Below are 14591 nucleotides of genomic sequence, written 5' to 3' on the forward strand. Positions count from 1 at the left end.
CACCCACCACCCCCCCGCCCACCCCCAATATTTCTTTTTTTTTTTCTAAATAATGTATACTTTTAAGCAAGACATTTAACTTTTCTATTTTTTTCTTTTAAAGAATCATTTATTTAATTTTATTTATTACTGCTATTACTTTCAATTTGCCACAAGACACGTGCCCTTACCAGAGAGAGAGAGAGAAAGTGAGAAAGCAAGCTGCCTGGTCTGGGACTCGAACCACAGCTCGCCATGTGGGAGTCCAGCTCCACAACTACCATGCCATGTGCTGGCCCAACATTTAACTTTTCTAGGCCCCAATTTTCTCATTTATAAAATGACATTACTGAATGAGATGATCTCTAAGATTTCTCTTAGCTGAAACAATCCATAATTCTGTGATTTGTGTAAAGTAGGTCTAACTTGTACAGTCTAGCAATTTCTTTCCTTAGGTATACTTCTTAGAAGGAATGATTTTTTTTCTTTCCTAGTACTCAATGATCTGTTTTCTTAGAAATCCTCTGAAAAGAGAAATGTTAAATTTGCTTTGACTGGAGAGGTCTCACTGCCAGCATTTGTAGCTGGAATGGAATGCAGAGTAATTTATGGGTGATATTGTGAAGAGAAGAAAGGAAAGGGCGGGCATCAAAATATGTCAGTATTTGCTGGCAAGGAGCAGATGTGGGAAATGGCAGTAATCAACATATTGCAGTTAATATTTATCAAGCACTTTCTATGTGGGAAGCATTGTACTAGTATTATCTTATGTACTCTTTGCACTAACCCATTAGAGTATTATTTTTTTTTTTTTAGGTTTTTGTCAAAGGGTGTGTTCACTCACTGGAGACAGAGACAGAAAGCGGAGAAAATGAGAAATCACTTCCTGGGGTGATGGCCATATTACAGTCCCTTCTTCATTCTCCTTTTGGATTTTAGGCATACACACACACACAGCATGATTTTCAAGCAGCCGAGTACAGGACTCAAACTGTGGTCAGCCACGTAGGAGTCCAGCACTTTAACCACCATGCTACCTACTGGCTCTTAGGTAGATACCCTTATCACAGTTTTTTAGGTGAGAAAACTGACGTACAGAAAAATTATGGAACTTGTTTTTTTGTGTGTTTTGTTTTGTTTTGTTTGTTTTTGTTTTTGAAATGTTCAATGCCTTAACCCCCATGCCACCTGCAAGCCCTAAGGAATTTATTTAACATCACATGGCCAGTAGATGATAGAGTTGAAATTTGAACATATATAATCTGATTCTAGCACCTATGCTCCTGAGCATTATGCTAAATTGAATTGATTCCAGGTAGGGAATCAATTGAGTTTAAATAACTGTTTCAGTGAATATGTAAAATTTTTAACAACTTTTTTTTTTCCTATAGGGCATGTGTGTTCACTGGACAGACAGAGAGACAGTGAGAAACCACTTCCAAGGGGGGATGGCCACGTTACAATCCCTTCTCCTCTAGGGATTTTGGGCACATACGCACATGCGTCCAGCATGAGTTTCAAGCTGCTGGGTCTGGGTGTTTTGTATTTTGAAAAATGACAAACTTGGGACCAGCAGACGGTGTCATGGTTACATCACTGGGTTTCCACATGGCGGATTGCGGTTCAAGTCCCAGACCCAGTAGCTTGAAACGCACTCTGGACGCATGCATGTGTGTGCCCAAAACCCCAAGAGGAGAATGGAGGAGAAGGGATTGTGGTGTGGCCCCTCTAGGGAGTGATTTCTTGGTTTCTGTCTCTTTGTCTCTCCAGCAAGTGCGTGCACTCTATAGCAAAAATCTCTTAAAAAAAAATTATGAAAAAGTTGGAAGACTAATATAAGGAATATACCTATAGATTCATTAATTAACATTCTGGTTCATTTAATTTCTCTCTGTATAAGATCTTCTTTGGGGGAGACATGGGGGGAATCAAAGGGCATATGTACTCATCGTAGAAAGAAAGGGAAAGAAAAATCACCCCCTCGTGGGATGGCCATGCCACAATCTCTTCTCATCTCTTCTCCTCCGGGATTTTGGATACACATGCACATGTGCCTGGTGTGATTTTCAAGCTGCTGGGTCTGGGATTAAACTGCAATTGGCCATGTGGAAGTCCAGCACCTTAACCACCATGCCACCTGCTGGCCCAAAATTTCCTTTAAAAAAAAAAAAGGAAATGGCATACCAGCAGGTGACATAGTGGTTTAGGCACTGGACTCCCACATGGCCAACTGTAATCCAAGTCCCAGACCTGGAGGCTTGAAACTCATGCCAGGCACGTATATATGTGTGCCCAAAATCCCAAGAAACCAATAAAAGAATGGAGGAGAAAGGATTTGGGCATGGCCATCGGGGCGTGGGGGGGCGGAGGGAGGAGGCTTCTCGTGTTCTCTCCAGCAAGTACATGCACTCTTTCGCAAAAAAAAAAAAAAAACTCTTAAAAAAAAGTATATTCAAATAACAAGCATGCAGAGACAGAACTGAAGAAAGTAATTCCATTTACCATAGCCACCAGAAGCATGATATACTTAGGAATAAAACTAACCAAGGAAGTCAAAGGCCTCTGCAAGGAAAACTATGAAAACCTTAAAAAGGAAATTGAAAAGGACACTAAAAAGTAGAAGGACATCCCATGTTCCTGGATTGGCAGAATCAAAATAAATAATCAAAATGGCAATGCTACACAAATTAATCTACATATTTAATGCAATCCCTATAAAATCATAAGAGATATTCTTCACAGATCTAGAAAAGACAATTATAGAACTCATCTGGAACCATAAAAGACCCCGTTTTGCTAAAGCCATCCTGTGTAAGAACACTGGAGTAGGCGGCATCTCACTTCCTGACCCCAAAATATATTACAAAGGTGTGATCATCAAAACAGCATGGTATTGGCACAAAAACAGACATGAAGACCAATGGAACAGAGTAGAGACTCCAGCAATAAACCTCAAAACACAGCCAACTCATCTTTGACAAAGGGTACCAGTCAATCCAGTGGGAAAAGGAAAACCTTTAGCAAATGGGTATCCACCTGCAGAAAGATGAATCTGAACCCGTGTCTGTCAAAAATCAAATCAAAGTGGATCAAAGATCTAAACCTAAGGCCACAAACTATAAAACTACTGGTGGAAAACACTGGGGAAACTCCCAGAAACATTGGGGTAGGCAAAGACTTCTTCATTAAGACCCCCAAAGCACAGACAGTAATCCCCAAAATAGACAGGTGGGATTACATCAGATTGAGGAGTTTCTGCACAGCAAAGGAAACCGTAATTAGTGTGAATCAACAACACTTGGAATGGGGGAGAATTTTTGTTAACTGTGCCTCAGATAAGGGACTGATAACCAGAATACACAGGGAACTCAAGCAGCTTACCCAGAAAAAAATGATTAACCCAATTAAAAGATGGTAAAATTAGCTGAATAAACAACTCTCTAAGGAAGATATATGAACAGTCAAAAGGCATATGAAAAAATGCTCAACATCCCTCATTGTAAAGGAGATGCAGATCAAAACTACAGTGAGATATCACCTAACCCCAGTCAGAATGGTGAAGATTAAAAAAACAAATAATGATAAGTACTGGAGAGGATGTGGAGAAAGGGGGGCGCTCCTACACTGTTGGTGGGAATGTAAATTGGTCCCGCTACTGTGGAGAAGGAGATGGAGGTTCCTCAAAGACCTTCAAGTAGAACTACCATGTGATCCAGCAATTCCACTCCTGAGTATCTACCCAAAGGATAGAACACTCAGTGGGAAAAGCGCTTGCACATCTATATTCATTGCAGCATTATTCACGGTTGCTAAGACATGGAACCAACCCAAATGTCCACAAATGGATGAATGGATTGAAAAAGTGTGGCACACATACTCCATGGAATTCTACTATTCAGCCATAAAAAAAATAAAATAAAATAAAAAAAAAAAAAAAAAAAAAAAAAAAAAAAAAAAAAAAAAAAAAAAATAGGGAGGGGGGGGCGGGCAGCGGTTGCTTAGTGAAGCAATTCAGGCTATGAAAGAGAGACATTGTATATCTCTACTTAATATATACTGACTGCACTGTATGTTAGAGACTGAAAGACGGGAGGACATAAAAGCATTAAAAATTGTTATGGACAGTAGAGACAAAGTAGAAAGGGGAAGGGAGGGGAAGAGTGTAGGAAAGGAAACTTGGGGAAACGGAGAGGTAAGACACTTGTGGGATAGAGATAAGGTTTTTTATCTGTTGACGAGGATGTGTATAATAGTCTCAGCTGGGCTGAACTGAGGTGTATATCATGCTGGGTAGTCTCTTCACAGTCTAAATGATGTGTAGTGATTTAATGTATAATAATTTTAAAAATTAATAAAATACTAAATCTCAAAAAGTAAATGGCAGATATGATGTTCCTAAAAGCAAGATAGTCTCTCTTTTTTAATTATTTTATTTAATTTCATTTATTCATTCATTCATTTATTTTAATTTGACCAGAGAGCCACAGAAAGAGAGAGAGAGGAAAGTGAGAAAGCTAGCTGCCAGGTCCAGGACTCGAACCATGGTCAGCCATGTGGGAGTGTCCAGCGCCTTAACCACCATGCCACTTGCTGGTCCCCAAGATAGTCTCTTAAATAACAATAATTCCAATAATTCACATACAAGAAAAATCATAACTCCTTTTAGATCATTGAAATTGCATTACTTGATGCTGGTGAGTGGCATGGTGGTTAGGAACACTAGACTCCGACATGGTCTACTGTGATTTGAGTCCCAGATCTGGCAACTTGCTTTCTCTCTCTCTCTCTCTCTCTCTCTCTGGTTAAATTTAAATAAATAACATCAACTTAAATAAAATAATTATTTTTTAAAAAATAAAAGAAATTGTATTACTTAGGAAAACAGAAAGGATTTTATTCAAGAGCCGATTTGTTTTCTTCTCAGAAATCATATTCCATGCCCATTGGCATTGAGTTTCAGCGCAGATACGCAACAATTGTTCTGGAGCTTGAACAGCTGAACAAGGACCTCAACAAAGTTTTGCATAAAGTTCAGCAGTACTGCTATGAGGTAAGTCATATGTGGATTTCCCTCCACTTTTTTGTTTTTGCTTTTGTGGTGGTTTTTTTTTTTGTTTTTTTTTTTTTAGGTTTTTGTCACAGGGCGTGTATGCTCCCAAGTGGGGAGAGACAGATACAGAGAGGGAATTTGAGAAATCTTACCCCGAGGGGATGGCCCTGCCACAGTCCTTTCTCCTTTTTACTCTTAGGAATATAGGCAGGCATGCACACATGCCTAGCATGATTTTCAAGCTTTCAGGTCCAAGACTCGAACCATGGTCAGCCATGTGGGAGTCCAGAGCCTTAACCACCATACCACCTGTTGGCCCCACCCTCCACTTTTTTATTTGAAGCTTGATACATTTATTATCCCATTTTAGAGAATCCAAACTAAGCCAGTAAATCTTTATAAGGTCATTCAGCAGAATCATTCTTTTTATGTGTTTTTACTCCTCACAGTGTCAGTGTGTTAAAGATACAGAATAAGACATCAATTCTGGGGAGCGGATTGAGTGAAGTTACAAATAATATAGCTTTCCAAAAATATTGAGAGAAGTCAAAAAAAATTAGCTATACTACTTCAAAGACCATATTTTTTGCTTATTTCCTCTTTTAGTTTTTATTTTTAAGTGATTATTTTTTATTAAACTTTATTAACACCAGGTCTAGGACTTGAACTGTAGTCAGCCATGTGGGAATCCAGTGCCTCTAACCACCAAGCCACCTGCTAGCCCCTGTTTGTTTGTTTGTTTAAAACAATACATGCTGGGGACTAGCAATTATAGAGTAATGGCTATGTCGCAGGAATCCCATGTAGTCAATCATGGTTCAAGTCCTGGACCCGGTGGCTTAAACTCACGCTGGGCACATGTGCATGCATGCCCAAGATCCCAAGAGGAGAATGGAAGAAAAAGGGTTGCAACGTGGCCATCCCCCTGGAGAGAGGTTTCTTGCTTTCTATCTCTCTGTCTTTCTGGCGAGCTCACACACCTTAAAGCAAAAACCTCTCAAGAAAAAAAAAAAAAAAATGCCTGTTTTGTGGCTGGCAGATGGCATGGGTGTTAAACTCCCACAAAACTGACTGTGATTCAAGTCCTGTATCTGGTGGCTTGCTTTCTTACTTTTCCTCTCTCCCTCTGTCCCTCTCCAGTGAATTAAATAATAATAATAATAAATTAAAATTTTAAAAATACATACTGTTTTCTCACAATGTTCGACCATGATATATATAAAATTTTATTTCCTTCTTTAAACTTAACATAAGAACTGTGAATCTTGACTGTCAAATGCATAGATTATAAGGTTATTTGTGAGTTAATCATGTACATATGGTTTTATATATATATAAGAATAGCTCAGCTATTTCACCTAAAATTTGGGTTTCTTACTAACAGAGCAAGAATTCAATTTCTGACATGATCTATTATAGAATGCCTCTGCATTTACTTCATTGAAGTTGTGTGTTTCCAGTAAAGGCACCTACATTTGTGATATGAGATTCTTTTTTTCTTTTTTAAATTTTTGCCAGAGGGCATGTACTTTCACCAGAGAGAAGAGGAGGGGAGTAAGAAAATGCCCCCTAAGGGGGACGGTCACACTATAATCCCTTCTCTATTTTTCCCTCCTTTCAATATTTTGGGCATGTATGCACATATACTTGGCATATTTTTCAGGCTGCTGGGTTCAGTATTTGAATTATGCAGTCAGCCATGTGGGATTTAGCCATTGTAACCATCATGCCACCAGCTGGCCCATGATAAATTTATTATTATTATTATTATTATTATTATTATTATTATTATTATTATTTCAATTTGACCAGAGAGAAAGAGAAAGTGAGAAAGCAAGCTACCAGGTCTGGGACTTGAACCACAGTTGGCCATGTAGCAGTCCAGCACCTTAACACTGCCAGCCCCATGATAAGAATTTATTAAGCAATGGGACTAGCAGGTGGCATGATGGTTAAGGCTCTGGACACTCCCACATGGCTGACCAGGATTCAAGTCCTGAATCTGGTGGCTTGCTTTCTCACTTCCTCTCTCTCTCACTCTCACCCTCTGTCTTTCTCTGGTCAAATTAAAAAATAAATCAATGAATAAATAAAAAATAAATAATTATTTAAAAAGTTATTAAGCAATATTTTTTTATAATAGCCTCATAGATAATTTCCAAAGATCTATTAGGTCAGGGACTAGATGGCATTATAGTTATGTGGCTGGACTCCCACATGGTCAACTGCAGTTTGAGTCCTGGACCCAGAAGCTAGAAACTCATGCCGGGCATGTGTGTTTGCATGCCCAAAATCCTGAGGGGAGGAGTATCCCCTGGGGTATGATTTCTCTCTTTCTGTCTCTCTGGCGAATGCATACACACTATAGCAAAAAATCTCTTCATTAAAAAAAATATATCTGGGGCTGGCAGGTGGCATGGGGGGTAAGGGCGCTAGACTTCCACATGACTGACCACAGTTCAAGCCCTGGACCTAGAGGCTTGCTCTCTCACTTTCCCACTCTCTCCTTTTCTCTTGCTTTGTCCCTCTCTGATCAGAATTTTAAAAAATGAAATAAATGAATGAATAAATTAAAAAATAATTCTTTAAAAAAATCTATTAGATCATCTAGAAAGTCATGCTATATTTTTCTGTTTTTCTATGCAAAAATGCATCATGACTGAGGGAAAATGAATTCTGAGTATAGTTTTTTCATTCCTGTAGCCATCCTTTATCACTTATTTTTATTTTCCTGATAGTTGTTTACAATAGGTGTTATTCTAGTAAATAGGTTTTCTTCAATCCAGACTAGCAATTACCATGAGAGGTGCAGACAAGCAGTCCAAGATGACATGTAACAAAGCTGATGACACACAAGAGTGGGCTGCTCATCAGTGTCTTTGTAATGCTCCCAAGGCCATTTGTGATGAGCTGCTTTCCTAATGAAATAAAATTATGTCATTTTCATAAAATTCTTATGAGAGTACAATAGTGATTTTTTAAGATGAACATATCAGAGGGCAGTTCGTAGCACAGTGGTTAAGTGCTTTTCATAGAAAGCCAAATCCCATATGACCAACTGCAGTTCAAATCCCAGCCCTATCAGCTTGAAAGACATACAGGTGTGTGTGCCCAAAATCCTGATGGGATGGAGAAGTAGGGAGAAAGGATTGCGGTATGGCCACATCCCATCAGGAGATGCTTTCTCACTTTCTCTCTCTCTCCTTCCCCCTTCTCGTGAGCATATATGCCCTATAGCAAACTTAAAAACAATAAAAATAATAAATAAATAATTTATTGAATAAAAGAAGGCACATGATGTGAATTTGTTCTATGACACTGGTGATTTGGTTAGATAATTATCTGCCAGATTGCCCTGTAGTCAAAGATTTCTCCTTCGAAATTAGTATTTGTGAAGAACTACCATAAGGCTATGTAAAGATCTATTCATCATCAAACTTTTACCTACCAATTTTAGTATCCATTGAGACTCTTGTCTATATCAATTATTACTATGATGATTGCCAAATGGTTTTCTCACTCCTATCTTTCCATCTAAATTAATTAGTTGGCATTTCACTATAAAGGAAGAAATTTCTCTTAAAGAATGAGTGAGTTCGCTGGGCGCGTGTGCATGTGTGCCCAAGATCCCGAGAGGAGAATAGAGGAGAAGGGATTGCGGCGTGGCCATCCCCTCTGGGGGGTGATTTCTCACTTTCTATCTCTCTGTCTCTCTCTGTCTGGCGAGTGCACGTGCCCTATAGCAAAAAAAAAAAAAAAAACTCCAAAAAAAAAAAAAATGAGTGAGTTAATATCAGCATGGACTCACAGATTCTTATTTTATTCTCTCTTACTGTGTTTATTTATTCTGACGCTTGAATTGTTAAACAGTCTCAGATTTGGCAGTGGGAATCCTGTCAAGCTGGCTCCTTTGGACATGTGTCCACACATGAACCATGGTCAGCCATGTGGAAGTCCAGTGCCTTAACCACCATGCCACCTTCTGGTCCCAACATCTAATAATGATGACCAAAGAGCTAAGCGTCACCTTTGTGATATTTCTGCCGAAATGTGTATTTTCACTGTGATCATGAAGAAATGAACCAACATTGAGGGATATTATACAAAGTCACTCTTCAAAAATGTCAAGGTCATGAACTACTGAGGAACTGTTTCCAGAATAAAAGTGTCTAAAGAGGTATGACGGGCCATAGTGGCATAGTGGTTGAGACACTGGACTCCCACGTGGCTGACCACGGTTCATGTCTGGACCTGGCAACTTGAAAATCACGCCAGGCACAGGCACAAGCGTGCCCAAAAGCCCAGGAGGAGAATGGAGAAGGGATTGTGGTGTGGCCATCCCTCTTGGCGGGTGATTTCTCGCTTTCCTGCTCACTGTTACTCTCTGTCTCCTCTCCAGTGAATGCATATACCCTCTGACAAAAACCTTTTTAAAAAAATTTTTTAAAGGCGGAACCAGCAGCTGCATGCTAGTTAAGGTTCTGGACTCCCACATGGCCAACCTCAATTCAAGTCCCAGACCTGGCGGCTTGCTTTCAGTTTCCTGTACTTTCTTTCTCCCTCTCTTTGTTTCTCTCTAGTGAGCTCACATGCCCTGTAGCAAGAGAGGCATGGCAGCCAGATACAATATATTCAGGGAAAAAAATAGCTGTGTGTGGGATAGTTGATTAAAATTTGAATATAGATGTAGATGAGAAAATGTTGCATCAATGTTAAATTTCTTCATTACGATAACTGCACTATGGTTATGTAAGAGCATATCTTCGTGCTTAGGAAATAAAAAGTGGAGTATTTAGGAGTAAAGAGCACAGTGTTTATGACTTATTCTGAAATGATTAAAGGGAAAATTATATATACAAAAACAAGGAGAGATCAAATGGAAATTAAATATAGTAAGACAATTAGTGAGAAAAAGGTTATCAGGAATTCTTTGTTCTAGTCTTTAACTTTTTTAGAAGTTTGAAATTATGAAACAATTACAAGTCACGTAAAATAAATCAGAAAAAAAAATGAGAGGAGAAAATACTTCTAAGGTAAAAGCAAACATCATTTTAGTTATAAAATGCTAGTTTTATAAAAATCCAAATCTGAAAACAAGACACAAACACACAGAAATATCCATGGCTTATGAATGTATGGCTCACGTTTCAATCGTCCATATTCAGCTCGCTCCAGACCAGGGACTGCAGCCTGCAGATCAGCCAACAGATATGAGACGAAGGTGCGAAGAGGAAGCACAGGAAATTGTGCGGCATGCCAATTCCTCAACGGGACAGCCCTGCGTTGAGAATGAAAACCTGACAGACTTAATCTCTAGGCTCACAGCTATTTTATTACAAATTAAGGTAAATTTCAGAGAACATATTTTCTTCATTTGACACTAAGCAAATGATGCTCATTTGTTGCTAAGAAATTATAAACCATAGATTATATCGAATATTTTTATCTCTATATTTGAGCTATAATTAAATTTTAAAATATTTTTTCTTTCAGTGTCTAGCAGAAGGAGGAGACTTGAATTCCTTTGAGTTTAAATCACTTACAGATTCGTTAAATGATATCAAGAGTACAATAGATGCTTCTAACATCAGGTAATTCATTAGGTATACCCAATCATTTTTACGTTAAATGCCTAGTGATGTTCAGTACATGTTTTAAGAATTATGCAGATTTGGGGCTAGCAGGTGGCGTGGTGGTTAAGGACGCTGGACCCCCCACATGGCCAACCACAGTTTGGGTCCCAGACCTGGTAGCTTACTTTCTCATCTTCCCTCTCTCTCTCTTTCTCTTTCTCTCTAATCTCTTTGATCAAACTGGAAAATAATAAAAATAAATAAAGTTAAATAAAATAATTCCTATAAAAAGAAAAAGAATTCTGCAGATTCGTTAGGACCAGTGTAATGGCTATGTCGCTGGACTCCCATGTAGTAGACCGCGGTTCGAGTCCTGGACCCGGTCACTTAAACTCAAGCCAGGCACGTGTGCGCCCAAGATCCCGAGAGGAGAATGGAGTAGAAGGGATTGCGGTGTGGCCATCCCCCTGGGGGGTGGCTGATTTCTCGCTTTCTGTCTCTGTCTCTCTCTGTCTTTCTGGCGAGCCCTATAGCAAAAACCTCTCAAAAAAAGAAGAATTATGCAGATTTGTGAAGTGTTCAGCTGTTTTGAACCTTTATATATATTTCAAACAGCTTTTCATTTTTATGCAGCCTATTGATAGAATACAAATTTCACGTAATCAGGAGACATACAGTATTTAGGTTTTGGTTTGCCATAAAGGTTCAACTTAGAAGTAGAGCTTCCCAGGGCCAGCAGGCATTGTGGTGGTTAAGGGCGCTGGATTCCCACATGACTGACCATGGTTCAAGTCTCAGACCTGGTGGCTTGCTTTCTCACTTTCCCTTTCTTTCTTTCTCTCTGGTGGTCAAATCAAAAATAATAATAATAATAATAACAAATGGAATTAAATAAATAAATAATTCTTTAAAAAAAAAGAAAGAAGAAGAAGTTGAACTTCTCAGGGCTGACAGGTGGTTAAGGGCACTACACTCCCATGTGGCTAACTGCGTGAGATTCTAGTCCCAGACCTGGCAGCTTTGCTTTCTCACTTTTCCTCTCACTCTCTCCCTTTCTCCTCTCTGGCCAAATTAAATAAATAAATAAAGTTAAATAATTCTACAAAAAGGTTTATCCTGTTTCCAGCATCCTTGTGGCCCCTTTGTTTCTTTAGAGCATACTTTCTCAACAACTGCAGTAGAATTATGCCTAATATTTAAGAAGACATTTATTTCCTCCCTGAGGTTATTAACTATTTCCTAAATAAAATTTAGCCCTTTTTTTAAAGAATTATTTTATTTTATTTTGCATCATTATTATTTTTCAATTTGCTATTGAGGGGATGTGCACTTGTCAGAGAGAGACAGGAGTTGAGGGGAGGAGTGAGAAAACAAGCTGCCAGGTCAGGACTCGAACCATGGTCATCTAGGAGTCCAGTTCCCCAACCACCACACCCCCTCTGGTCCCCAGCCCTTACTTTTTTAAAAACTGTTGTTCATAATTGTTAAAATAATTAACCATGTTTCTTCTTTCTTTAGTTGCTTCCAGAATAATGTAGAAATCCATGTTGCACATATTCAGAGTGGCCTGAGCCAGATGGGAAACTTACATGCCTTTGCAGCAAATAACACCAACAGAGACTGAGTAGAAGATTTAATTATTCCAATTGCAAGGACATTGTTTTTGTGAAGTTCCTTTCCTTTATATAGGCTTCCAACACCAAATAACCTAACAGCTGGAAAACAAGGGAAATGTAACTCTCCAAATAAGGCATTTTAATATACTGTACTGCTTCTTAAACCAGCATCGCTGACCAGCATTATATTTATTTTTCTCTTATTATTCAGATGCAGTAGCATTGCTTATGTTACATGTGTTTTTAGCAAGTATTTTTAAACCGAAAATATCTGAACATAATATAATTTCATGAAATTATATTACATTGACCATTTTTTTAAATGTGCTTGAATTCAACCCAACATTTGCAAACTACTGCAGTGGAGAACAAGAAGAAACGTGAGTTCTTTGTGCATGTCGGTGGGAATGAGGAAATTCCATCTGGAAAATCATAACTCCAGTTGATTTAGTCGATCACCACTCGGTCTTCAGAAGATAACCTCATGAAGTGTGGGAAGTCCTAGTTTTAAGGAAGCCACTGGACTAGAGATGGAAGCATGGACTTACAAGTATAGAGGACATATACTTGCAATGTGACATGGTTCTATAGATCATTTTATAATAATAAATATTTTAATTTATCATAATTTATAAAAGAAACCTTTGTTGTTTGTCTGTTGAAAGAAAATGAAGGAGCAGGAAAAAAAAACGTTACTGCAAAATGCTAAATTTCAGCAACTGGGTTTGGCATGTCTTTTCCCGTTGATTCAGGGCAAAAAGTGCTATTGTTATGAGATTTATTTAAAAATAATAATAGAAAGACTGATAACACACTATTTTCATATTTTTTGTTTATTTGCACAACTTTTAAACCAGATTACTGGTTAAAATCCAACAATACACAGTTTATAAAGTGAAAAGATTTTATAAGGAAAGTAGATATAATAACCAGTGTTGTGAAATGCAGAAGAAAGGTTTGTTTTGTTTGGGTTTGTTTTTTGGTTTTGGGTTTTTTGTTTTGTTTTGTTTTAAAGAAAATCCTGCCTAAAATGTTAATCTTGTAAAAAGTGTGTATTTGGACTTTTGTTTTAATATAGAATATTATAAAGTCAAAATATAATAAATTGTTTTCAGATTTGGAATTTAAGCTATAGCTGTAGAGGTGGTTTTGATTCTTTTAGATGTCTCATAAAATGAGACTTTTTATATTTTAATGTATAATAAAACTGAAACAAGATTATTTTCCATTTGAAATTTTTGTATAGTTTAAAATGCTTCTCTGTATTCTTTGTTGGTATTGTGCCACTGCAAAATTTTAGCGCAGAGTTTATATTTAGCTAAACTGTTATGTTGATTGAGAAATGCATAAATCTTTTATTCTTAATATTTGTAACTCAAAATAAATTGATCTACGAAAAAAAGAATGTTTGTTTACATTCTAATTTAATTGCTACAAATAGATATGTATTTCTTTTTTTTGGCCAGTGGGCACATGCTCTCACCAGAGAGAGAAAGTGAGAAAGCAAGCCCCCCGAGGGATGTCCACACTGCAATCCCTTCTCTGTTACGCCTTTTGAGATTTTGGGCACACACGCCCAGCATGTTTTTCAAGCTCCAGGGTCCAGGACTTGACTGCATGGTTGACCATGTGGGATCCAGCCACCTTAGCCAACATGCCACCAGCTGGCCCTAAGTTTTCCTTCTACTTAAAAAGCTTTGAAGCATTGTAAATTCCACTAACTTTTATTTTTAGAGGAAACAATATATAGATGAATTACCAAGTCATTCTCAAGTATAATACCATCCAATATATTTTAGGGAGATTTTTTTTTCCTCCATTTGTGAGTAAGTCACTGTGGAAACACTAAACAAGTAAATTACTTGGCCTAGTATAGACCTAGTGAAAGTTGATTTTAATACATTATGCCTAGAATTGAGTGAGTATTTTTTCTTTTGCTTTTCTTATGGCTCACTTACCACACGTAAATAGTACCTTATTTTACACCTATTTTATTAAACACTGTTTTTTGGTGCCATAATGTGTTAACAGCAGGGACTATGCCTAAGAATATAGTTGAATTTTATTTGTGTTTAGGAAAGAAAAAATCAATATAATTTTCAGTTGTCATTTTGAATCACCTACCACATGTAGTTGAATGTTGCTGCTGCTGGTTAGCAGTTTTTGGAGCTTTGAAGAAAGCTATCAAGGCGGGATTGAGCAAATGGCGTGTACGTGGTGTGTATTTATATAGACTGGTTCTGAATTACTTTAAGCTAGTTGCAAAAGTTATTGGGAAAAATGGAATAAAGTATAAGTTTTTGGTACCAAAATCTTTGAAATCCATGAAGAGCATTTTTATAGTAGATTGTACATGAACTTTTTGAAAACCCC

General features: G+C 37.8%; 1 protein-coding gene across 4 annotated transcripts in view; it reads left to right on the forward strand.

Moving 5' to 3' along the window:
- The window catches only part of LIN9 (lin-9 DREAM MuvB core complex component), a 69585-nt gene extending 55965 nt beyond the window's left edge, over window positions 1-13620 (forward strand). For all 4 annotated transcript variants that reach the window (XM_027775231.1, XM_027775232.1, XM_027775233.1 and 1 more), the window contains 4 exons: window positions 4904-5029; window positions 10195-10374; window positions 10523-10620; window positions 12121-13620. In XM_027775231.1, coding sequence (XP_027631032.1) covers window positions 4904-5029; window positions 10195-10374; window positions 10523-10620; window positions 12121-12226 — 510 coding nt within the window. In that variant the 3' untranslated portion in view covers window positions 12227-13620. The remainder of the gene's footprint in view (window positions 1-4903; window positions 5030-10194; window positions 10375-10522; window positions 10621-12120) is intronic.
- The last annotated feature ends 971 nt before the right edge of the window (window positions 13621-14591 follow it).

This window comes from Tupaia chinensis, unplaced genomic scaffold (assembly GCF_000334495.1).
Source record: "Tupaia chinensis unplaced genomic scaffold, TupChi_1.0 Scaffold000532_1, whole genome shotgun sequence".
NCBI lineage: Eukaryota > Metazoa > Chordata > Mammalia > Scandentia > Tupaiidae > Tupaia > Tupaia belangeri.